Below are 27,596 nucleotides of genomic sequence, written 5' to 3'. Positions count from 1 at the left end.
GGCGTATTTCATATGGAGCATCTTATGGGGCCCATCATAAACTGTATGGAGCATTATATGGGGCTCCTGATTCAATATGGATATTCAAAAACACTAAGGCTGGCGTCACACTCAGCGTATGAAAATACGGTCTGTATTTTACGGCCGTAATACGCAGAAATGTTCCAAAAATAGTGATCCGTATGTCATCCGTAGGCAGGGTGTGTCAGCGTTTTTTGCGCATGGCATCCTCCGTATGTAATCCGTATGGCATCCGTACTGCGATATTTTCTCGCAGGCTTGCAAAACCGACATCTAATGGATTTATGTGCTCAAATGTTCGTTAAAACATATATACAGTATGTGTATATAGTCTTAGTTACTCACCGGTTAACGGTGTTTTTCGGAGTCCATGACAGCACTACGGAGAGAGGGAATTCGCCCTTCAGGAACAGGAAACCTACAGATACATAAGGGCGGCACCTCTCCCACGCATCAGTTGGTTTACAGAGCACAAGAGGACCACCAAGGTTAATAGCATACATAATAAACAATGATACAATAACTAACTATTCACTACCCGTGAATTATATAAATAAAGGAAGAGGTGTACACCCAGAACTTAAGAAGATGGGAGGGTATGTACAGGTGCTGTCATGGACTCCGAAAAACACCAATAACCGGTGAGTAACTAAGACTTTATCGGTCGTCCATGACAGCACTACGGAGAGAATTACAGAGAGTAACTAACTAGGGAGGGACTACAGCTTGCAGCACCCTTACACCAAAAGAGAGGTCAGAAGAGGCACCCAAGTTCAATCTATAGTGGTTATAGAATGTGTTTGGGGAAGACCCAGTAGCAGCCTTACAAATTTGGTCGATCGACACCTCCAATCTTTCCGCCCACAAAGCCGCCATAGCTTTAGTGGAATGCGCTTTCAGACCTTCAGGCGCCGGCTTGCCCTTTGAGATGTATGCCAGCGAGATAGCCTCCCTGATCCATCTAGCTAAAGTAGATTTTGATGCTCTATGACCCTTCCTACTACCCTGATAGGACACGAATAGGGCATTATCTATCTTCCAGGGATCAGTTACTGCTAGATACTCCAGGATACATCTTTTTACATCTAAAGTGTGTAGCTTCCTTTCCTTATCGTTAGTAGAATTGGGGAGGAAAGATGGAAGAACTATTTCCTGTGTTCTGTGGAACCTGGACACTACTTTAGGAAGATATGCTGGATCAGGGGATAGTATCACTCTATCATCCCTAAGCTGCATGTAAGGGGGGACCCTGGATAATGCTTGGATGTCGCCTATCCTACGCGCCGATGTTAGGGCCACCAGGAAGGCTACTTTAAGAGATAAATTTTTAATAGAGGCTGAAGAAATTGGCTCAAATGGGGCTTCTGTCATGGCTGAGAGGACTAGGTTCAGGTCCCATGGCATGACCCTATTCTTAACCATTGGCCTAGCCCGTTTTGTTGCCCTGATGAATCTGCTGACCCAGTGATTCTCAGCAATATTGCAGCCAAAGAGGGCCCCCAAGGCTGATACCTGCACTTTAAGAGTATTTGGGGATAATCCCATATCTAACCCCTTCTGTAAAAATTCCAAGATCTGGTAAATCGGTATTGACTGCCCAGCCACTACCCCCGAGTTCTGAAGAAATCTCTTCCAGATTCTGACATAGATCTTTGTGGTGACTATTTTTCTGCTCTTCAGCAGAGTGTTAATGAGGGCCGGAGAGAACCCCCTATCTTTCAACAGCGCCCGCTCAAAATCCACACCGTCAGATGAAGGCCAACCGCCCGAGGATGGTAGACTGGGCCCTGGGATAGGAGATCCGGGATGTCTGGCAAGACCCATGGGTCGGATATCGACATAGCCCTCAGGCATGGAAACCACGTCCTTCTGGGCCAGAAGGGGGCAATTACTATCACTGTGGCTTTGTCCTTCCTGATTTTCCTCACCACCAGAGGAAGTAGAGACAGGGGAGGAAAGGCTTAGGCCAGCCTGAAGTTCCAGTCTATGAGGAGGGCGTCTACTGACAGAGGATTTTCTCTGGGGTTCAGAGAGCAGAATTGTGCCACTTTCCTGTTTTCTTTTTTTGGCAAACAAGTCTACCTCTGGTTGACCCCATCTTTCCACGATGAGGTTGAAGATGGAAACGTTCAGGGACCACTCTCCCTGCCTCAATGTGTTGCGGCTTAAAAAATCCGCCGTAGTGTTTTCTGCCCCTCTTATGTGAAGAGCCGTCAATGAGAGAAGATGTTGCTCTGCTAGATGGAATAGACGATCTGCTACGCACATTAGGGATTTGGAACGAGTCCCGCCTTGGTGATTTATGTATGCCACGGTGACCCGATTGTCCGAGAATACACGCACGTGGTGGCCCTGTAGATAGACAAGGAGTGTTTTAACTGCCTGTTCCACAGCCGTTAATTCCTTCAGGTTGGAAGACATATCCATCTGACCCCGATCCCAAAGCCCCTGGACCAATGCATCCCCCATGTGAGCCCCCCACCCAGAAGGGCTAGCGTCCGAGGTGACTATACAAGTTACATTATATTCCCAGGGGACCCCTGTGGACAGGTTCTCTTGGTCTAGCCACCATCCGAGGGATACAATAGCGTCTTGGGATAGGGTAAGTAGGCTCTCCAGACATCCCCCCAACCTTTTTTGTTGTAACAGCACCTCGCCCTGAAGTATCCTCGTATGATACTGGGCCCATCGGACCGCTGGAATACAGGACGAGAGAGAGCCTAACAGAGACATGGCTCTTCTAAGGGACATGGTGGGGTTTTTAGAGGCATTCAGCACTTGAAGGTGCAGGCGATCAATTTTCTCTTGAGGCAAACGGCATTCCTGAACCTGGGAATCCAGGGTCAGGCCTAAAAATCGCTGCACAGTCATGGGCTGTAACCGTGATTTTTTAACATTTAGCATCCAGAACAGACATCACTTTATGTAACTGTTCCAGACAGTGATCCGCCGTTTTACCTACAATAAGGAGATCGTCCAGGTAGGGGATTATTAGAATGTTGGACTCATGCAGGTGTGCCATAACTTCCGCCATTACTTTGGTAAACACCCGAGGGGCGACCGATATACCAAAGGGGAGGGCCCTATACTGAAAGTGTCTGACTACCCCATCCAACCGTACCACCACCCTCAGGTATCGTTGGTGACCTGCATAAATAGGGATATGGTAATAGGCGTCCTTCAAATCCAATACTACCATAAAGCAGTTTTTAAACAGTAGCTTTATTGCGGTGTTAATAGTTTCCATTTTAAATGATTGAACGGTCAGGAAATTATTAAGAGCCCTAAGGTTAATAATTGTTCTGAAGGAGCCGTCAGGTTTACTTATTAGGAATAGAGGAGAGTAGAATCCACTACCCTGTTCTCCTTCCGGAACCTCTGACAGGACATTCTTATTGAGCAGGTCGTGAACTTCCGTTTCCAGGGCCGCCTGTTCTGCTGGAGAGGACCTGAGTGGGGTAATTCTGAAGAAGTTCTGAGGGATAGAGGAGAACTCTAGCCGCAGACCCGTAGCTATTATCCCCAAAATCCAATCACTACTGGAGATTTTGGACCAGGCCGGGTAGAAGGTAGATAGTCTACCTCCCACCGGGGCGACTAGTCATTGAGGTGGTTTTTTGACCTCACGAGATGGCTCCTGACGTCCTCCACCTCCAAACAAAAATCCAGTACCTTTCTTCTTTTTATCGTCCCATCTGCTCTGGTCTCTGGCTGGTCTCCTCCGAAAGAATCTTTTCCCTGCGAAGGGACGCCTGTAAGAAGTAGTTGGTAGATTGGGAAACTTCTTCTTCTCGTCTCCGGCTTTCTCTAGCAGTTCATCTAGGACTGGACCAAACAGGTATTCCCCTTCGCATGGGATAGAGCACAGACGGGATCTGGATTGAAGGTCACCCGGCCAACATTTCAGCCATAGGGCCCTGCGTGCTGCGTTTGATAGTCCTGCCGCTCTAGCCGCCATTCTTGCCGAATCCGCAGATGCGTCCGCAAGAAAGGCAGCGGCATTCTGAATTGTTGGGAGGAATTTCAGCATAGAATCTCTGGAAACACCCTCTTCCAATTTAGACCCTAGCTGATCCAGCCAGACCATCATCGATCTGGCTGCACATGTCGCAGCTACAGCAGGTCTCAGGGCACCCGCCGACATCTCCCATGTCCCTTTAAGGAACGAGTCAGCCTTCTTATCGAGAGGATCCTTTAGGGAAGCCATGTCGTCAAAGGGAATAGATGATTTTTTAGACGCCTTGGACACCGCTGCGTCCAATTTCGGCGCCTTATCCCATGTGTTCACCATGGGGTCCTCAAAGGGATATCTACGTTTAAAGGCTGGTGGAAAAGAGCCTTTTTTCTCTGGCTTTTTCCATTCCCTTTTGATGAGGTTCTGAACCTTGTCATTGAGCGGAAAAGACCTACGCTTTTTTGGGTCTAGACCGCCAAACATTAGGTCCTGCGCTGAAAGTTCTGGCCTTTCGTCAGTCACCCACATGGTGGATCTAACCAATTTAATTAGTTTGTCCATTTGGTCTAACGGGAAACAGAAACGGTTAGACTCCTCTTCCGAAGAGGACGCTGAGGAGACAGAGGCGTCTGACTCATTCTCCCTACTAGGGCCAGCGGACGAATCCGAATCTGAGGCGCTAGGCTCCCTTCTTCTTTTGGAAGGCTCCCCCCGGGACAGGGATTTCAGGGAATCTTTCACCTCCTTCCTGATAATCTCCCTAAGGTTTGATGTGAAATCAGGAGACTCTTCCGCCACCTATGGGAGCGGAGAAAAAGGCTATGTAATTTATCTGGTGCTACCGCTATCAGTGTTCCCATCAATTTATTTCCTACCGTCTGCCGTACACACGACTGACAAAGTCTCTTAGGGTAGGCGTCTGGCAAAGGGCAAGCGCATAGCGCGCACTCCTTGTTTTTTGCCTTACCAGTGCATTTTTTCCCCTACGGAAATAAACATAGAAAAAGACTGCATCAGGGTACATTCACAAAGATCTCTTACCCAGGCAGTAACGGTAGATACCGGATTATTGGGGGGTCGGTCCAGATCCTTCTGTCTCGATCTGCGACTGGCCTGATTACTGCGTCTGCGGGTCTTCAGCTGGGGGTTCGCATGGGACTTCTCCGAGGATCTGTCCTGCTACTGCTCCAGCAGACCGACAGCAGCTTCCGGCTCATCCATAGCTGCAGATGGGCTCACAAGCAGCCCTGCAGCGTTCTGTTTGGCTATAAATAGCCCTTCCCCCGGATCCGGAATCAGTGCAGGTGCGTGGCCAAATCCATCGGGCAGAGCACTCAGGAACGCGCCCGGAAGCCGGGGGACAGTGCCGCCGGACCACCCAGCGCCCGCCGCTACACCATCGCCGCCTGCGGCCGCAGCACAGCGGCGATCGCAGCAGAAGCCGGCGTCCGACCCCCAGCTCCGGTCCCAAACCGAAAGGAACGCACAGGACACTGCACCGCACCGACGGGGATCAGAGCGGGGAAGACCGAGGTCCAGGGGGGTGAGCGGACCCCGGGGGTAACATACTCACCTCGCTGACCACTGGGGATGGACCTCCTCCGGACGTCGCTCCACACTGCACCGCTCACTGTCGTGGAGTCCTACCCGGACCCACCGTGGCGTTTCCAGGGACACGCACTGCCCGAGGTAGGAGACCCCCTCGCTACCTGGGTCGGACAGCCAGCCTGGGTATTGATAGGAGAAACTAAGTCGTATCTGAAGGGAATCCTGTCCTCCAGGAACAGGAAACCAACTGATGCGTGGGAGAGGTGCCGCCCTTATGTATCTGTAGGTTTCCTGTTCCTGAAGGGCGGATTCCCTCTCTCCGTAGTGCTGTCATGGACGAACGATAAATATGTATGTATGTGTGTATATATATATCTCATTGAGACACACACACACACACACACACACACACACACACACGCACATATATATATATACACTGTATTTATATTTAATTCAGCGCGAGATATGTGAAAAGCCGGTAATTCAATTGCCGGCTATTTCTTTCTCCTTCCCAAACCCGACATGATATGAGACATGGTTTACATACAGTAAACCATCTCATATCCCTTTTTTTTTTGCATATTCCACACTACTAATGTAGTGTAGTGTAGTAGTGTGTATGTGCAAAATTTGGGGGCTGTAGCTTGTAAAATAAAGGGTTAAATGGCGGAAAAAATTGGCGGTAATGAAGGGTTAATGTCACCTTGCTATTGTAAGGTGACATTAAGCCAGATTAATAATGGAGAGGCGTCAATTATGACACCTATCCATTATTAATCCAATAGTACGAAATGGTTAATAAAACACACACACATTATTTAAAAGTATTTTAATGAAGCTCCTGGCTGTAAAATGATTTAACCCCTTCAGATGGATTTACTTCGTGGGACTTGACCTGAGCAACGGAAGGTATGAGATATTGTTGTTTTTTTATTTTTCCTTTGTTACAGAGCGAGGGTCTTCAGGTGGTTTACCAGTATAATAAAATATTACAACAACCTGTGTCTTTATTTCATTAAAATACTTTTAAATAATGTGTGTGTGTTTTATTAACCATTTCGTACTATTGGATTAATAATGGATAGGTGTCATAATTGACGCCTCTCCATTATTAATCTGGCTTAATGTCACCTTACAATAGCAAGGTGACATTAACCCTTCATTACCCCATATCCCACCGCTACACGGGAGTGGGAAGAGAGTGGCCAAGTGCCAGAATAGGCGCATCTTCCAGATGTGCTTTTTCTGGGGTGGCTGGGGGCAGATGTTTGTAGCCGGGGGGGCCAATAACCATGGACCCTCTCTAGGCTATTAATATCTGCCCTCAGTCACTGGTTTTACCACTCTGGCGGAGAAAATTGCGCGGGAGCCCACGCCAATTTTTTCCGCCATTTAACCCTTTATTTTACAAGCTACAGCGCCCACATTTTGCACATACACACTACTAACATTAGTAGTGTGGAATATGCAAAAAAAATAAGGGATATGAGATGGTTTACTGTATGTAAACCATGTCTCATATCATGTCGGGTTTGTGAAGGAGAAATGAAAAGCCGGCAATTGAATTACCGGCTTTTCTCTAACACCGGTGCGTATTTCTCGCAAGTCAAACGCATGGTCCGTGTGTAATCCGTATTTTTCTCGCCCCCATAGACTTTCATTGGCGATTTTTTTGCGCAATACGGTGACAAACGCAGCATGCTGCGATTTTCTACGGCCGTACAAGACCGTATATTATGGATGCGTAATATACGGCAGATAGGAGCTGGGCCATAGAGATTCATTGGGCCGTGTGCAATGCGTATTTTACGGACGTAGTTTATGCGCTCATGCGTCCGTAAAACTCGCTAGTGTGACGCCGGCCTTAGCCTACTGATATCTCAATTAATTTTACTTTTATTTGTATCTATTTGTATTTTTGACATTTACCAGTAGCTGCTGCATTTTCCACTCTAGGCTTATATTCGAGTCATTAAGTTTTCCCAGTTTTTTGTGGCAAAATTAGGGGTCTCGGCTTATACTCGGGTTGGCTTATACTCGAGTATATACGGTAATTATAAAAACAAACAAAAAAAACAAAACACCTTTTTCCATCTTCTCTTCTCCGTTCAATCTGTCTGTGAATATGGGACAGCGAGATTTCATCCGAGTGCAGTCATATGTTTTGCACAGACCCATGGACATGAGTAGGTGAGTGCCATCCGATATGAGAGTCAAATCGTGCATGCCACAACTTTTTTCCTCAGGTTACTTGGTCTGAGGAAAAAGAAAGATCGGACATGTGCACTACCTCATTGACTAACATTGGTCCAAATGTGATCCGACGTTTTGATGAATTGCACTGGAACCTAAACTACTGCACAAGCCCTTACTATACTATAAAGAAAAAAATTGCGGAAATGGAGGTTGGTTTTTTTTTGCTTTTTTTTTTTTTTTAAATTTCACTGCTCTTGGAGGGTTTTTTTTCACATTTTCCACTACTATGAATGCTAAAATGTATGGTGCTATTTAAAACTATAACTCGCCCACAAAAATAAAAAAGTTGTAGCTCTTGGAAGAAGGGGCAAAAAATAAAAGAGCAAAAATGAGTAAATCGCCTGGACAGGAAAGTGTTAATGCATGGTTTAAATTATTCTATATTTTGATAGTTAGAACCATTAGGGGTAGGTTCACATGACAGTATAAAAAACAGTTTAGCGTTGCATCCAGAAAAGTGGGATGATTTTTTTCTCACTGGTCATCTGTGTGCTTTCTGTATACAATCCCTTTTTTTTGTTACATCTGCAGCTATTAATGAATTACAGGGCCATTTACAGTTTTCTATGTTACAGAATTGCAATATATCCATAAAAATCGGATACCATACTGTTGCTCCGTAAAAGATCAGATTTTGTTTCTCACACCCATAGACTTGAATGGGTGAGTTTTATCCAAATTTCGGAGGAGAATCATGCATGCTGCACTTTTTTCACATGCAAAACAGATTCAGTCTGTGAAAACAATGGTTTATCTGTACTGCTGCATTAAATAACATTGGTCAAAGGGCGATCTGCTTTCTCCAATAGATAGCACTTGGACCAAACATACGGTCATTGCATGAATCCTTAGGGATACGACAATAGCAAATATGCCTACATTTTTTTTTTTTGTAACTGGAAAACGGGGGCATATATATATATATAATTTTATTTTAACACTTTTTTTAGTATTATTTCTTTATTATTTAATTTTAAAGTTACACTTTATTTTTAGTCCTCCTAAGGATAGTTCGAATCGTTGTTTAATGTACTGCAAGACTACAGTTCTACAGGATAGTGTGTTCCAAATTATTGTGCAAATTGGATTTAGGTGTCAAAGATTTAATGGTTTTGTTATTCAAATAAACTTGTGGATAGTATTGTGTCTTAGTGCTTAATGGTTCACTGCAATCAATCTTAAACACATGTGATAATTAGTTTTCCAGGTGATTCTAATTAAAGGAAAACTACTTAAAAATGATGTTCCACATTATTAAGCAGGCCACAGGTTTCAAGCAATATGGGAAATATGGGAAATTAAAAGGATCTCTCTGCTGCTAAATAGTGCAATGCCTTGGTCAAGATATGGAAACATTAGATATTTCCCGAAAACTTAAGAGTGATCATCATACTGTGAAGAAATTTGTGACTGAAACAGAGCACAGACAGAGTTCATGCAGATAAAGGCATAATGTGGAAGGCTTCTGCCAGACAAATTAATTGGATTAAGAGCAGCTGCCAAAATACCATTACAAAGCAGCAAACAGTTATTTGAAGCTGCTGGTGCCTCTGGAGTCTCTTGAACCTTAAGGTGTAGGATCCTTCAAAGGCTTGCTGTGGTGCATAAACCTACTATTCGGCCACCCCCAAACAGTATTCACAAGCAGAAACGTTGCAGTGGGTCCAGACATACATGAACACTAATTTATAAACAGTCTTGTTTACTAATGAGTGTCGAGCAACCCTGGATGGTCCAGATGGATGGAGTAGTGGATGGTTGGTGGATGGCCATCATGTCTCAACAAGGCTGCGACGTCAGCAAGGAGGTGGAGGAGTCATGTTTTGGGCCGGAATCATGGGGTAACAGCGGGTAGGGCCCTTTAAGGTTCCTGCAGGTGTGAAAATGACCTCTCATGCTGCAAAGAATACCTCTGAGTCATTGGCTGCTATGGGCATAAAAGGAGATAAACTCATGGTGTGGCCACCATCTTCCCCTGACCTCAACCCTATAGAGAACATTTGGATTATCATCAAGCAAAAGATCTATGAGGGTGGGAGGCAGTTCACATCAAAACAGCAGCTCTGGGAGGCTATTCTGACTTCATGCAAAGGAATACAAGCAGAAACTCTACAAAAACTCACAAGTTCAATGGATACAAGAATTGTGAAGGTGGTATCAAAGAAGGGTTCCTATGTTAACATGTAACTTGGCCTGTTAGGATGTTTTGGAGTTAAATAGCTTTTTGTTCAGTGAATGTGACCTCCTAATGCTGCAAATTCCACAAATGAGCATTTTCAGTTCTTTAAAACATATCAAAAGTTTAGAAATTCTACTGTGCCTAATAATTTGGAACAGTGCACTTTGAGTTTTTATTCTTTTTGGAGATTATACTGTTATTATTGGGAGGTTTCTTCAATAAAATTTGATGTATACTCTAACGGATGATGATTTTTATTAGACCAACTGTCATTTGCACTGACCATTTAGGAAAATCCGAGAAAAATATAATTTGCATAATAATTTGGAACACGGTGTATACTGTGAAATTCACTTTCTTCTGTGAAGTCTAGTCAAAGACTTGGTTCATAGGATGACAAAGATAGCAGCAATGAGTGTCTTCGGTAGGCCCCTGGCTACCAAGGGAACATATCGGTACCGTATTGTGGAGTAAGCCGGAAAGTTGCTGGTCCACATAGACACTAGCTAGCAATTTGAACGCCACTGTCAATCATTAGAGAGGTATCTAAATGGTATTTATATATAACAAAGTTTTAGAGTGATATTCCAGTGCTGATAACTTCCGTATTGGAGGTGAGCTGTGTCAATTACATTACAGGGAACCTGTCACCCCTCCAGACGCTTTTAACTAAAAGAGCCACCTTGTGCAGCACTAATGCTGCATTCTGTCAAACTGTGCATGCCCGAAAAAAAAAAACTTACAGCGCAGGCGCCGGGGCCGCAGCAGAACACACGGAGACTGCTGTGTGTTCACTTCCTCAAAGTGGTCGCTGTTGAGTCTGCTACCCGAACTAAAACAGCCACCTTGACAGAATGCAGCCTTAGTGCAGCACAAGGTGGCTTTTAGTTAAAAATGCCTAGGGGGTGACAGGTTCCCTTTAAGACCTCACTTACCTGCCAAGACAAATGCACAATGAAAGGGAAATGAGCATGATAACTGCTGAGTGTACATGTGTCCTGGCAGGTATGCGAGGCCATAAGAAGCAACATACAACCCTCTTAAATGTAAAATATGGCTATTATGTGTTTCTTTATGTATCTACACCAAAAATAACAGAAAAACAATGTCTTACCTGTTGGCATAGAACCATATAATGGCAAGATAAGAAGCCCTTCCACAGTAGAGTCAAATACATCATGCCGATAGTCTATCATTTCAGCTTTTTGGTACAATACATCACAAGCCTTCTCAATTTCTGACTGTCCTGCAATACATAAACAAAATACTTGGAATGAATCCTTTAATGAGATTTGACACTTAATTTCAGATGGACAAAAAAAAGAAGATATTGATAATGAGTGTTACTAAGTATTCTATACAACAGAGATTTAGGACATTCAAAAAAGTTAATTCAGACCACATTCTGCCAGACTATCAGGTGTTATAGATACTGACCGATGGCAGATGTTTGCTTGCTTTGTTTATTTGTTGTTGAGTATGGTTGATGAAACGTCGTTCATGCAGAATTTCAGATCAGCATTCTATTAATGGAAGCCCAGACCTAGCCACAGATTTATTTTGCTACAAAAGTAATGTAGTGGATGGACGCTATAACAGCTTTTTTGATGGGGGCGCTAATTTGCTCAATAAACATAGTAAAAGATAATGTGCAGAAACAGGGGGGTGGAGCTGGAGGAAAGATAACAGACAACTGAACTGGCCTCTATGCAAAATAAATGCCCTGACAACTTGTCACAGTTTAAGGAGGTCCAAAAACATCTAAGGTCATTTTTACTGGAACAAACAGGTAATAAACACGTTTTTAAAGCAACAATTTTCTGACAAAGGAGAAACTACTGGACGATTATAAGGTAAGCAAGCACAAGCGCAAAGAGAAAATGTTTTATCAACCAACAAAGTGAAATATCATTATTCAAACCCCTAGAATATTGCAAATTGTACTTGGATTCTTCTCTACTTTATAATCCTTTAGAGTTAACTACTCTCAGAGTACTTAGCAGGGATTGGCCTCCCTTCTCAGGGGGTTAAAAATAAAGATTTCTTAGATTTGCTGATCTCGTTGAAAGAAATCCAACAAGCGGTGGGGTCAATGTCTAATGATAAAAGCCCCTAAATCAGACAACCTTCCAATAGAAATGTATAAGCTTTTTGAGGGCGAACTACTGCAACATTACTCAGAAATGATTAATACACTGCTCAAAAAAAAAAAAGGGAACACTAAAATCCCACATCCTAGATCACTGAATGAAATATTCCAGTTGTAAATCTTTATTCATTACAAAGTGGAATGTGTTGGGAACAATAAAACAAACATTATCAACGTAGATCACAACTAATATCCCACGGAGGTCTGGAGTTGGAATGATGCTCAAAATCAAAGTGGAAAATGGAATTACAGGCTGATCCAACTTCAGTGGAAATGCTTCAAGACAAGGAAATGATGCTCAGTAGTGAGTGTGGCCTCCACGTGCCGGTATGAACTCCCTACAATGCCTGGGCATGCTCTTCATGAGGCGGCGGATGGTCTCCTGAGGGACCTCCTCCCAGACCTGGACTTAAGCATCCGCCAACTCCTGGACAGTCTGTGATGCAACGTGACGTTGGTGGATGTTGCGAGACATGATGTCCCAGATGTGTTCAATCGGGTTCAGGTCTGGGGAATGGGCGGACCAGTCCACACTTTCAATGCCTTCATCTTGCAGGAAGTTCTGACACACTCCAGCCACATGAGGTCTGGCATTGTCCCGCATTAGGAGGAACCCAGGGCCAACCGCACCAACATATGGTCTCACAAGGGGTCTGAGGATCTCATCTTGGTACCTAATGGCAGTCAGGCTACCTCTGGCGAGCACATGGAGGGCTGTGCGGCCCTCCAAAGAAATGCCACCTCACACCATTACCAACCCACTGCCAAACTGGTCATGCTGAAGGATGTTGCAGGCAGCAGATAGCTCTCCACGGCATCTCCAGACTCTGTCATGTCTGTCACATTTGCTGTGTGAACATGCTTTCATCTGTGAAGAGCACAGGGTGCCAGTGGCAAATTTGTCAATCCTGGTGTTCTGTGGCAAATGCCAAGCGTCCTGCACGGTGTTGGGCGGTGAGCACAACCCCCACCTGTGGACGTCAGGCACTCAGACCATCCTCATGGAGTCGGTTTCTAACCGTTTGTGCAGATACATGCACATTTGAGGCCTGCTGGAAGTCATTTTGCAGGGCTTTGGCAGTGCTCCTCCTGTTCCTCCTTGAACAAAGGCTGAGGTAGCGGTCCTGCTGCTGGGTTGTTGCCCCCTCCACGTCTCCTGGTGTACTGGCCTGTCTCCTGGTAGCCCCTCCAGCCTCTGGACACTATGCTGACAGACACAGCAAACCTTCTTGCCACAACTCGCATTGATGTGCCATCCTGGATTAGCTGCACTACCTGAGCCACTTGTGTGGGTTGTAGAGTCTGTCTCATGCTACCACGAGTGTGAAAGCACAACCAACATTCAAAAGTGACCAAAACATCAGCCAGAAAGCATTGGTACCGAGATGTGGTCTGTGGTCCCCACCTGCAGAACCACTCCTTTATTGTGTCTTGATAATTGCCAATAATTTCCATCTGTTGTCTATTCCATTTGCACAACAGCATGTGAAATTGATTGTCAAACAGTGTTGCTTCCTAAGTGGAGTGTTTGATTTCAAAGAAGTTTGATTTACTTGGAGTTATATTCTGTTTAAGTGTTTCCTTTATTTTTTTTTGAGTAGTGTAGTACATTTCTGTCTGGAGAACATCCAAGATCCTTACCTGACACTGTGTTTGTGGCGCTACCCAAAGACGATAAGGAAGTACCGGTTTTATACAGGCCAATCTCGCTATTGATGTTGGATGTCAAGATTCTGTGCCAGATCCTCACAACAATTAATACAGCTATAACATTGGTAATCCACTCCGATCTTGCATGCTTTATGCCCTATAAATCTACATCTATTAATTTATGTAGGCTATTCCTACATATACAGGTGTCCCAGGCGTAACTGAGAAATAGCATAACACCTTCACAAGACACATGCCCAAAAAGAGTTAATTAAGTGTAATAAAAATTACTATATTCAATTGTGGGCCATATCGTAGGATGTTGTGGGGTAATCGCAATTTTGTAAACCAAAAACCGCAGCAAACATACGATAAAATATACCCCAAAGACTTTAGTAATAAATGTAAAAAATACTTTATTAGAAAAATGATCAGAACAGGAGACATAGGAAAAACAAGGCACATGCCGTTTCACACATGTTTGGAAACGCAAGGGTGCACACCATGCAAATGGCTTTGAATATACAGAGGAATGAAAATGATCATGATCTAAATATATATACACAATGTAATCCTCTGAACTGGCAACACAGGCACTATATTAGTGTTAAATAGCCTATTTCAAGAAACATGGTACCCCTTGAAAAAGGCCATCACGCCGAAACGCGCGTCGGGGCGGGTGCACGCCGCGGTGGGATTGATCTCTGTGCTCCGCAGGTAAATTGTATACCATGTATCTTGAAATAGGCTATTTAACACTAATATAGTGCCTGTGTTGCCAGTTCAGAGGATTACATTGTGTATATATATTTAGATCATGATCATTTTCATTCCTCTGTATATTCAAAGCCATTTGCATGGTGTGCACCCTTGCGTTTCCAAACATGTGTGAAACGGCATGTGCCTTGTTTTTCCTATGTCTCCTGCTCTGATCATTTTTCTAATAAAGTATTTTTTACATTTATTACTAAAGTCTTTGGGGTATATTTGATCGTATGTTTGCTGCGGTTTTTGGTAACTGAGAAATAGGCCTATTCTTTTCTTTGATGCCCCTAAGGCCTGCTGAGTGGGAGTGGAGTGGGGTTGGGTTATCTATGGACTGTTCTAAAAGAAATTAACTTTGGTCCTAATTTCATTAAATGGATTATGCTACTATATATGGCTCTGACAGCTAGAGTAAGGGCTAATGGAAATATTTCTGATTGTCTAGTACTGCATAGGGGTACAAGGCAGGGCTGCCCTCTATCACCGTTACTTTTTGTCTTAACGATTGAACCTCTTGCCTGCATTATTAGAAGACATCTTGGGATTGAAGGCTTTAAATATGGGGATAGGGAACAAAAGATTGCATTACATGCTGATGACCTACTCTTATTTGTTAATTTTAATACTTCACTCCCCGTTATAATGGAAGCTATAGAGAGATTAATTCTTGGAATTAAATATTAACTGGTCTAAATCAGCTTTACTTCCTTTGGAAAACAGAGACACCTTAATTCTTGAAAATATTTCAGCTACGGTATTTCAGAAGTCCATAAATTTAAATATCTTGGTATTCACATTACAAGGAAAACGCATGATTATATTCCCCTAAATCTCAGGCCTATGGTGACTAAAATGAAGAGTAAAGTTAGAGTCTGGGGAAAAACTACCGCTGTTGGCGCTAGCTAGAACAAACTTAATAAAAATGTGCCTTTTGCCCTGAATTATATACATTTTCTATAACTCTTCAGTATGGATTCCTAAATATTGGTTTCGAAGAATGCATTACATTTTTAGAGACTTAGTTTGGAAGAGGGGCATTCCCATAATTAAGTTGGAAAAGTTATAGCTACCTAAGGATCAGTGAAATTAGCATTGCCACATATATGGGGATACTTTTTTGCCTCCTAATTCCTACACTTTACAGGATGGGCCCTGGAGGAGATACATGAGGCAGAGATATCGGTGTTGAAATACCGGGGGAAAAGTGAGCAACCTGTTAGAGCTTTTGGAATGTCATACATCTGAAGGTAGTTTGGGACAGTTTCCTACTCTATTACTTATACAAAAAATATGGAGGACTCGCAAATGTTTGCTAGGAATGAAAGTGTGCTCTAAATATACCCCTACATGGCATAACCTTATGTGAAGGAACTTCTGCACTTGGAAGAATTTGGGAACAGGAAAAGAATAGCTTGAATATGTGTAACAATTATATACAGATGGGTATTTCTGTTAATTTTAAACAAGAATTCAAATCTGAGTAATTCTGAGTTTTAAAACTACTTACAAGTAAGGAACACTATCAGAGCTCAGGAAACTATATTGAATCTCACTATCTCAACTAATGGTGTACTAGATTTTGTGCTATGCTCTAAAGCTACTAAGTGTTTGCTCTCACTACTGTATAAATCTTAGTTGTTAAAACTTCTGGGAGACCCCATGGTCTCGGTTAAAGATAGATGGTAGAGAGACGTGGGAAGCATTTTCTATGGAGGAATGGGAGGTTGTCCTTGCATTGACAGGGAAGATCTCAATCAATATGGCACAGAAAAGATCTCAATTATTTAAAGTGTACAGAGTTTACAGGACCCCCCAAAGCATTATGTTAGAAGGGCCATAGAGGAGATGATGCCTGTCCAAGATGCAGGGAGAAAGGAGCAGACTTAACCCTTTAGTCACAGAGCCAATTTGCAGCTTAATGACCAGGCCAATTTTTACAATTCTGGCCACTGTCACTTTATGAGGTTATAACTCTGGAACGCTTTAACGGATCCCGCTGATTCTCACACTGTTTTTTCGTGATGTATTATACTTCATGTGAGTGGTAAAATTTCTTTGATATGACTTGCGTTTATGAAAAAAACGGAAATATGGTGACAAATTTTTAAATTTCACAATTATCAAACTTTTAATTTTTATCACCTTAAATCGGAGAGATATGTCACACAAAATAGTTAATAGATAACATTTCCCACAGTTCATCTTTACATCAGCACAATTTTGGAAACATTTTTTTTTGTTAGGAAGTTATAAGGGTTAAAAGTTGACCAGCGATTTCTCATTTTTACAACAAAATTTACAAAACCATTTTTTTAGGCACCACCTCACATTTGAAGTCACTTTGCGGGGTCTATAAAGCAGAAAATACCTAAAAATTAAAACACCATTCTAAAAACTGCACCCCTCAAGCTGATCAAACCACATTAAAGAAGTTTATTAAACCTTTACATACTTCACAGGAACTGTAGCAATGTGTTAGGAAAAAATGAACATTTAACTTTTTTTTTACAAAGATTTTACTTCAGAACCAATTTTTTTTATTTTCACAAGTGTAAAAACAGATAATGAACCACAAAATTTGTTGTGCAATTTCTCCTGAATACGCCAATACCCCATATGTGGGGGTAAACCACTGTGTGGGTGCACGGCAGAGCTCAGAAGGAGCGCCGTTAGACTTTTTCAACGCAGAATTGGATGGAATCTGATGCCATGTGGTGTTTGGAGAGCCCCTGATGTGCCTAAACAATGGAACCCCCCAACAAATGACACCATTTTGGAAACTAGACCCCCTAAGGAACTTATTTGGATGTGTGGTGAGCACTTTGAACCCCCAAGTGCTTCACAGAAGTTTATAACAGAGCTGTAAAAATAAAAAAATAAACATTTTTTTTTTTTTTCACAAAAATGATCTCTTCGCCCCCAATTTTTTATTTTTCCATGGGTAGGAAGAGAAATTGGACCTCAAACATTGTTGTGCAATTTGTCCTGAGTTTGCAGATACCCCATATGTGGAGGTAAACCTCTGTTTGGCTGCACGGCAGAGATCGGAAGGGAAGGAGAACCATTTGACATTTTCAAAGCAGAATTGGTTGGAATTGAGATTGGATGCCATGATGCGTTTGGAGAGCCCCTGGTGTGCCTAAACAGTGGAAACCCCCCACAAGTTACACAATTTTGTAAACTAGACCCCCCAAGGAACATATCTAGATGTGTGGTGAGCACTTTGAATCCCAAGTGCTTCACAGAAGTTTATAACGTAGAGACGTAAAAATAAAAAATCATATTTTTTCACAAAAATGATCTTTTTGCCCCAAATTTTTTATTTTCCCAAGGGTAGCAAGAGAAATTGGAACCCAAAAGTTGTTGTGCAATTTTCCTGATACCCCATATGTGGGGGTAAACCACGGCAGAGCTCAGAAGGGAAGGAGCGCTGTTTGACTTTTTTTTTTGTCATATTTGCAGAGCCTGTGTGGTTCAAGAGCAACAGAAATCCCCCATAAAGGTCTTCTTCATAAATTGTACCCTCTAATCTATTTATCTAGGGAGGTAGTGAGTAGTTTGATGCCACCATTTTTTTATGCAGTTGATGCAACACAAGTTTTAAAATTTACAATTTGCATTTTTTTCGCTGTCTCTTTTATGATTCTTTTGTGTACTTCTGAGAAACACACCTCAAATTTTATTGCACTAGTTTTTATGTGTTCAGAAATATATCCAATATGGCACCAATGTGAGTACTCGACACATGGATTTGCCATAATAGATGGCACACCATTTGGTTTTTAGGGTAAAATTGAAGTTCCAGGACCCATTCAAAGCTTCTAGAGACATTGAGCAAACAAGAAAATCCTTCCATGAATTATTACTCACAGAGGGAGGCATGCTCCTAAAAACACATTGGCTGATTATAAAATTGGTCTTGCTAACTAAACAGTTGTCCTGCATTTGCGTATATTGTACCAGGAAGAACAAACTGTACAGGAATGAAGGGCAAAATGTGGAGGAAAATGCAGCCAACTACGTGGCAAAGCTGAGTTTGTTCCAAAGATGAAAGAAAACCAGCAGGGCTAGAATGGCAGACACTTTCAGAGACTGGTCGTACAACGTCCGTTTAGCTCCATCAATCCCTAGATGAGAGACGAATGTGCCAATAGACGTGGTACACCATAGCAAGCTCCCACCCGCCATGTTCAGAACCGCTATATGCACAAAACAACCAGTTCTCTACAGAGAGTATTGTCTGGTACCAGAGGTTCGGCAAGAACCAAAAAATAAAGCCCAAAGTGTATAAGTACGGAACTTCCTCATTTTTAGAAATCCTGCAGTAAAATGATCATGCCCGTATCACCAAAATAAATATAAGAACATAAATAGAAGCCAAAGTTTTTTGTAGCAAGACAATCGTAAAAACAGTCAAAGTTAGATAAATGGTCAAAAAATGTTTGTGAGTTATCAAGTTCTAGAATTAATTTTCAGATGACCTGACTTTTTAGGAAAATTTGTGGGGTCCACACTCTGGAGTGTACAGACGTGGGTACATGGACAAGAATTTGTTGGGATAGTAGTTTGGTATGGGATTGATCAAGTCCTAGAATTTTTAGATGACTTGACTTTTCAAGAACATTTGTGGGGTCCACAGTCTGGGGTGTACAGACGTGGGTACGTGGATAAAAATTTGTTGGAATAGTAGTTTGGTATGGGATTGATCAAGTCCTGGAATTAATTGTGAAATGGGGTAAAATGGGATCTACTAATGAAAATATTTTCTATTACTTGTTCCAAATTACTCTACTGGGGCCGATAAGCAGAAAATAAAAATTATAAAAAAAAACAACTAATAATTGTAGGTGGTGTAGTAGGTCTCAAAACAGGGGGAAATACAAAGGTCTGGTTGGGATGGGCATGTGGGGCAATATTACCGGGAATCACTCAGTCTGCCGTGCTTCCTGCAAACCCGGCTTTTTTGAGGATACCTTTGGGTGGGAGTGACAGGGACAGGGTGAGGAAAATGGCGCTCTGCAAGTCTCCGGGAATCCTTAGACTCGAAGGCTTCCCCCGGAACCATTGACTCAAACATGAGGCCCTCTACAATTTTTTTCCTGAAATTGGAGGAACGCAAGTGGTCCATGGGACTTTTTATACAGGACAAAGCTGTTGTATTTGGCAGTTTGAATAAGGTAGATTGCCATCTTTTTGAACCAGGCCCTGGTTTTTCGCTTGACCAGGTATGGTTGCAGAACCTGGTCTGACAAGTCAACACCACCCATGTATTTGTTATAGTCTGTGACGCATAGCGGTTTTTCCTTGTCCCTGGTGGCACCCCTTTCTCTGACCGTCACAGTAGTGTCCGTATGCTGTGTGCTCAGCATGTAGACATCCTTCCTGTCACTCCACTTCACTGCAAAAAGTTGTTCACTTGTGAGTGAGAATGACGCCCCCTTTTCCAAACGTCTGGACACCAACTACGACGGAAATCCCACTCTGTTTTTACTGACTGTCCCACAGGCCCCTGTATTTGCAGCGTGGAGGGATTTATATAGAGGGATATTGAGTAATAGTTGTCCATATAGACATGGTACCCTTGATGGAGAAAGAGCATCATTAGCTCCCCAATTTTTCCTGGGATGCCAAGTGTCTGGGGGCAGTTTGAAGGGTTTATTTGGTGGTCCATACCTTCTTAAATTAGGAAGGTGGAAGTGTACCCTGATGAGCGCTCCCAAGTTTTGTATAATTTTACACCATATTTGGCACGCTTGGATTTATTGGAGGAATGACAGACGGCCCTTGTTGCTCATCAAGGACTTGTCGACTGCCACATTTTTCTCTGGGGTATAGGAATTTAGAAATGAAGTTTGTAGGAGGGAAATTAGGGGTCTCAATTTATTTAGCCAATCATAGTTGGGGTCAGTTCGTGGGGGGGCTTGGGAATTGTCAATGAAGTGGAAGAATCTCATCAGGGCTTCGTAACGGACTCAGGACATGATGGCTGCAAATACAGGGGTGCTGTGGACAGCTTTTGTTGCCCAGTAAGAGCGTGTGTGTTTTTTTTTACTAAACCCATATTCAGGGTAAGGCCGAAAATATTTTTTTATTTCGGGGACATTTGTGGAGATCCAGAAACAGGAATGAAAGGCAGTGGGTTTTTGGGAAATGTATTGTCGGGCATATAGGTTAGTTTAATGGGCAATTAATTCTAGTACTTCGGGACTAATGAAAATTTGGAAAAAAAATCAATGGGGGTAAAATTGGAGACATCTACTCTTATTCCAGGGACTGCAGAAAAAGGGGGAATATGAGGGGAAAATGAGGTGTTATTATACCACAGCGGTGGTGGGACTGCGGTACTTGGTCCTGTCTCTGAAGCTTCAGCAGTGACGACCGACTCTGCTACCATTGGGCTGGGGGATCCCATGGAGGAAGAGTCGTCTTCACTGTTTGAAAACTGATCTGCTTCAGGGACAGATTCTGTTTCACTTCCGAAGCAAAGCAGGCTGTAAGCTTGCTTCGTGCTGAAACTTCAGCGGGCCATTTTACTTATTTCCCTGCCTAACAAAAAACTAACCCTAATCTAACTCTAGTATTATTTTTTCCTGCTAACCCTAATATGTGTAATCCTAACCCTAAAAAATTATAGGAAAAAAAATTATTGAAAAAAATAGTTTTTTTATAAATCCTCCGATGAAAACATCAATGAGTTTCTTACAATGCTCTGCTGGAATTTTAGACCATTCTTCTTTGGCAAACTGCTCCAGGTCCCTGATATTTGAAGGGTGCCTTCTCCAAACTGCCATTTTTAGATCTCTCCACGGGTGTTCTATGGGATTCAGGTCTGGACTCATTGCTGGCCACCTTAGAAGTCTCCAGTGCTTTCTCTCAAACCATTTTCTAGTGCTTTTTGAAGTGTGTTTTGGGTCATTGTCCTGCCGGAAGACCCATGAGGGAGACCCAGTTTTCTCACACTGGGCCCTACATTATGCTGCAAAATTTGTTGGTAGTCTTCAGACTTCATAATGCCATGCACATGGTCAATTAGTCCAGTGCCAGAGGCAGCAAAGCAACCCCAAAACATCAGGGAACCTCCGCCATGTTTGACTGTAGGGACCGTGTTCTTTTCTTTGACAGCCTCTTTTTTTCTCCTGTAAACTCTACGTTGATGCCTTTGCCCAAAAAGCTCTACTTTTGTCTCATCTGACCAGAGAACATTCTTTCAAAACATTTTAGGCTTTTTCAGGTAAGTTTTGGAAAACTCCAGCCTGGCTTTTTTATGTCTCGGGGTAAGAAGTGGGGTCTTCCTGGGTCTCCTACCAAACAGTCCCTTTTCATTCAGACGCCGACGGATAGTACGGGTTGACACTGTTGTACCCTCGGACTGCAGGGCAGCTTGAACTTGTTTGGATGTTAGTCGAGGTTCTTTATCCAACATCCGCACAATCTTGCGTTGAAATCTCTTGTCAATTTTTCTTTTCCGTCCACATCTAGGGAGGTTAGCCACAGTGCCATGGGCTTTAAACTTCTTGATGTCACTGCACACGGTAGACACAGGAACATTCAGGTCTTTGGAGATGGACTTGTAGCCTTGAGATTGCTCATGCTTCCTCACAATTTGGTTTCTCAAGTCCTCAGACAGTTCTTTGGTCTTCTTTCTTTTCTCCATGCTCAATGTGGTACACACAAGGACACAGGACAGAGGATGAGTCAACTTTAATCCATGTCAACTGGCTGCAAGTGTGATTTAGTTATGCCAACACCTGTTAGGTGCCACAGGTAAGTTACAGGTGCTGTTAATTACACAAATTAGAGAAGCATCACATGATTTTTCGAACAGTGCCAATACTTTTGTCCACCCCCTTTTTTATGTTTGGTGTGGAATTATATCCAATTTGGCTTTAGGACAATTCTTTTTGTGTTTTTTCATTTAAGATTAAATGAAAATAATAATAACAAAGAATTTATGTTTGCAATCATTTTCAGGAAGAAACTGAGTATTATCTGACAGAATTGCAGGGGTGTCAATACTTTTGGCCACAACTGTAGATTGAGGCCCCTAATGCAGCCCTGTCCTAGGGATGAGTGGGAAAAATTGTGTGGAAATAGCTGCACCCGCTGTTGGATAAGGGTTATCACTGCTACATAGATAACTTTTAAACCAGCATCCCACTCTTCAAAACATTGTCAGAGGTATAGTTGCATGCATCACAGTATGAAAAAAAAAATCAGCGAGGCCTCCTTAAGTCGCTAATTGGGCAAATGCTGAGAAAGGAGCGAAAGCAGAGTCCAATGCAGCGACAACATGCTGGTTGTCAAGTATAAGGACAAGAGGAATGTCCTTATCTTTACCACCATACAAAGTGACAACAGCTCCCTTGTCACTGTCCAAGGTACCACAACACAAGTCCCAAAGCCAGATTGTTTCTTGGATTATAATACACTACCGTTCAAAAGTTGAGTCACCCCGACAATTTTGTGTTTTCCATGAAAACTCATACTGTTAGTAATCAAATGAGTTGCCAAATGAATTGAAAATCTAGTGCAGACATTGACAAGGTTCAAAAAAAGATTTTAATTTGAAATAATTTTCTCCTTCAAACTTTGCTTTCGTCAAAGAATGCTCCCTTTGCAGCAATTACAGCATTGCAGACCTCTGGCATTCTAGCAGTTAATTTGCAGAGGTAATCTGGAGAAATTTCATCCCATGCTTCCAGAAGCCCCTCCCACAAGTTGGTTTGGCTTGATGGGCACTTTCTGCGTAACATACGGTCAAGCTGCTCCCACAACAGCTCAATGGAGCTGAGATCTGGTGACTGTGCTGGCCACTCCATTACAGATAGAATACCAGCTGCATGCTTCTTCCCTAAATAGTTCTTGCATAATTTGGAGGTGTGCTTTGGGTCATTGTCTTGTTGTAGGATGAAATTGGCTCCAATGAAGGGCTGTCCATAGGGCATGGCATGGCATTGCAAAATGGAGTGATAGCCTTCCTTATTCAAAATCCCTTTTACCGTGTACAAATCTCCCACTTTACCAGCACCAAAGCAACCCCAGACCATTACATTACCTCCACCATGCTTGACAGATGGTGTCAGGCACTCTTCCAGCGTCTTTTCAGTTGTTCTACGTCTCACAATTGTTCTTCTGTGTTATCCAAACACCTCAAACTTGGATTCGTCTGTCCACAACACTTTTTTCCAATCTTCCTCTGTCCAATGTCTGTGTTCTTTTGCCCATATTAATCTCTTCCTTTTATTAGCCAGTCTCAGATATAGCTTTTTCTTTGCCACTCTGCCCTGAAGGCCAGCATCCCAGAGTTGCCTCTTCACAGTAGACGTTAACACTGGCGTTTTGCGTGTACTATTTAATGAACTTGCTAGTTGAGGACCTGTGAGGCATCGATTTCTCAAACTACAGACTCTAATGTACTTGTCTTGTTGTTCAGTTGTGCAGCGGGGCCTCCCACTTCTCTTTCTACTCTGGTGTTGATGTGGTATTTCCTGAAGAAGGAGTCATATAGACTCTGAAACGCGTTGAATAAACCACCATTAATTCCTTCACTACGACTGGCTTTGAATTGGTTAGCAGCGCGGACGTAATCCACAAATCTTCCTCTGTAACAAAAAAAGAGCAGAGTATGCTCCAAGAAAGGAATCCCAAATGACACAATTTAGCATTTTGAAAACTGCCCTGAAAAACCTGGCCTTTGCATTAAGGATTGCTTCAAAGTGTACCACACGTCCACAAATTAATAAAATTTGTTTTCACCTGTTAACACAACACACTTTTATAATCTGATGTATTTCGCACAACTTACACATACCACCCCATTATAAATTCATACACCACTAAAATAAAAACATACTTACCGATAACGGTATTTCTCTGAGCCCATGACGGCACCACGGAGAGAGAGGATCCGCCCCACAGGAACAGAAAACCTACATAGAAAAAGGCGGTACCTCCCTACCGCATCAGATGGTTTACAGATCATTAACCGAACTTCAGACTGGCAATATGAACAGCGACACAAAATATTTAACATTAATATAGAGGCATCACGGGGCTATATTCAAAACTAACTAATTTCGGTGTGCACATCCACACGTGAAAGGAGGGAATGTACGGGTGCCGTCATGGGCTCAGAGAAATACTGTTATTGGTAAGTAACTATGTTTTTCTCTTCCCCATGATGGCACCACGGAGAGAATTACACAGATTGTACATTAGGGACCACTGCCTCCAGAACCCCTTCTCCCAAAGGTAAGATCTGAAGAAGAGGCCAGGTCTAGCCGATAATGGATAAGAACGTAGAGTGAGAAGACCAAGTAGCAGCTCTACTTATCTGCTCTATCGAGACACCGGCTCTCTCTGCCCAGGAAATCGCCACTGCTCTGGTTGAATGGGCTCTTATCTCCTCCGGAATGGCTGCCCCACATGAGGAATATGATAGGGTGACAGCGTCTCTTATCCACCTTGCCAGCGTGGCTTTCGATGCTTTTTGTCCTTTCCATCCACCCTGGAAGCATATGAAACCTATCCTTCCTACACTCCCTTGAAGCTACCAGATATTGGATTAGGCATCTCTTTACATCTAACGTATGTAGCACTTCCCTTATTTTTGGGATTGGGGCAGAAGGAAGGCAGGGATATTTCTTGCGACCTGTGAAACCGTGATGCCACTATCGGAAGATAGGCTGGGTCGGTTTTAAGGACAACTCTATCCTCCAGTATCTGTGTGAAAGGCGGGTATGCTGACAAAGCCTGGATATCGCTAACTCTACATGCTGATGTTAAAGCTACGAGCAGGGAGGTTTTAAGAGAATTTTCAGCGGGGCTTCCGACGGAGTTTCAAAGGGCGCCTTAGTTAGAGCAGTAAGGACTAAATTTAGGTCCCAGATCTACTTGAAGCCTTAATAAACCTTGGTACCCAACGGTTCCCGGCCAGGTCATGGTTGTATAGGGCCCCTAGCGCTGCAACCTGAACTTGCAATATTGCTTGTGGACAGACCCTGCTTTAAACCCTTCTGTAGGAATTCTAAGATTTCGTTTATTGGAACTTCCCAGACTAAATTGGCACCGGAGACCGAAATAAATTTTTTCCAAATTCTCCCATACGCCTTCGTAGTTACAGGGTTCCTACTTTGTAGCAGAGTGGCAACTAAGTTTGGAGAGAACCCCTTATTGCTCAGAAGTGACCTTTCAAGTTCCATGCTGTCATATGCAAGTTTTCTACCTGCGGATGAGCCACCGGCCCTTGGGACAGCAGATCCGGGATGTCCGGGAGAACCCAAGGGTCTGAGATGGACATCATCCTCAGCCATGAAAACCATGTCCTCCTTGGCCAGAAAGGGGCTATTACGATCACCCTCGTGTTGTCCTCCCAAATTTTTCTCAGTAGTAAGGGAATCAGGGCTGTTGGCGGGAAGGCGTAAGCTAGATTGTAATTCCAAGGTATCGTAAAGGCGTCTAGAGCAACTGGGCTCCCCAAGGGATCGATCGAGCAGAAAGCCTCTACTTTCTGGTTCCGGTTGTTTGCGAACAGGTCTATTTCTGGCCAACCCCAATGTTCTGCGATCTGATTGAATACAGACTAGTTGAGCTCCCACTCCCCGTCTCAGTTGTGTTCGACTTAGGAAATCTGCCGTCCAATTTTCTGTGCCCTTTATGTGAAGTGCTGACAGAGTCTAAATTGGCCTCTGCTAGATGAAAGATGGACTTTGTCACGTCCATCAGAGACCGAGATCTGGTGCCCCCCTGGTGGTTCAGATATGCTACTACCACTAGGTTGTCCAAGAACACCCTTACATGGTGGGACTGAAGGGAGCTTCGAAAGTGAACGAGGGTGAGTTTTACCACTAACAGCTCTTTCATGTTTGATTAAGCTAATTTTTGCTCTTCTGACCAATGTCCCTGGGCTATCTGATCTCTCAGGTGGGCTCCCCACCCCCAGGGGCTTGCGTCCATGGTTAGGATTTGGGATATTCACCATACTAAGGGAACGCCTCTGGCTAAATTGTTTGTATCCGTCCACCATTCTAGAGAACGGGCCGTTCTTGACTAGATGTTTAACCACCCTTCTAAATTTCCGCCTAGAGATGTTCCTGCTGCTAATATTTCCCATTGTAGTTTTCGGGTATGGGCTTGAGCCCCCACTGGACCACCGGAATACAAGCTGCCATTGATCCCAGAAGTGACATTGCCCTCCGTAAGGTAGTGACAGGGGAGTCTCTCATAAGTGATGCCAGCTGTATCATGTTCTGAATTTTTCCCTGTGGGAGATGACATTCTTGTTTGTTCGAGTCTAGAATTATTCCCAAGTACTCTTGCACCTGACTCGATATGATTCGGGATTTGGATAAGTTTAGTAGCCATCCCAGACTCATCAGTGACCTCATAACTTTGTCTAACTGTTCTTTGCAGTAATGAGGGGAATTGCTTATTACCAGGAGGTCGTCCAGATATGGAACTATTAGAATATTTTGTTCTCTTATGTGGGCCATAACTTCCGCCATTATTTTGGTAAATACTCTTGGGGCGATGGCCAGGCCGAATGGGAGAGCTCTGAACTGGTAATGTTTTAATTCCCCCTGAATTTTGACTGGCACCCTGAGAAACTTGCGATTTTCCTTGTGGATGGGTACATGGTAGTACGCGTCCCTTACGTCTAACACAGTCATGAAACAGGCCGGAAAAAGCATTCTTACAGATAATATTATTGTTTCCATTTTGAAGTGTTGTGTTTCCAGAAATTATTCAACTTTTTTAAATTTACAATTGTCCTGAACATCTCATCTGGTTTCTTCCTCAAGAAAAGAGGGGAATAAAACTCTTTGTCTCTTTCTTGGGTGGGGACTTCTTGAAGCAAGTCCTTCTCTATTAGACCTAGAATTTCTTTCTGAAGGACTAATTGTTCGTCTTTTGCTGACCTTTGTGGAGTTACTATGAAGGAAGGGGGTTTGGGGAGAATGACATTTTAGTTTTAGACCTAGTTTTATTATATTCAGGATCCACATACTTCTGGATATTTTTTCCCAGACCGGGAAAAAGTAAGTCAACCTCCCTCCGACCTGGGGAACACC

General features: G+C 43.1%; 1 protein-coding gene across 4 annotated transcripts in view; it reads right to left on the bottom strand.

The window, feature by feature from the left end:
* Nucleotides 1-27,596, bottom strand: part of DHX40 (DEAH-box helicase 40) — a 187,302-nt gene that overhangs the window by 122,010 nt on the left and 37,696 nt on the right. For all 4 annotated transcript variants that reach the window (XM_077296171.1, XM_077296173.1, XM_077296174.1 and 1 more), the window contains exon 7: nucleotides 11,077-11,208. In XM_077296171.1, coding sequence (XP_077152286.1) covers nucleotides 11,077-11,208 — 132 coding nt within the window. The remainder of the gene's footprint in view (nucleotides 1-11,076; nucleotides 11,209-27,596) is intronic.

The sequence above is a fragment of the Ranitomeya variabilis genome, chromosome 3, assembly GCF_051348905.1.
Source record: "Ranitomeya variabilis isolate aRanVar5 chromosome 3, aRanVar5.hap1, whole genome shotgun sequence".
Classification (NCBI taxonomy): domain Eukaryota; kingdom Metazoa; phylum Chordata; class Amphibia; order Anura; family Dendrobatidae; genus Ranitomeya; species Ranitomeya variabilis.
This window is presented reverse-complemented; position numbering and strand designations above follow the sequence as displayed.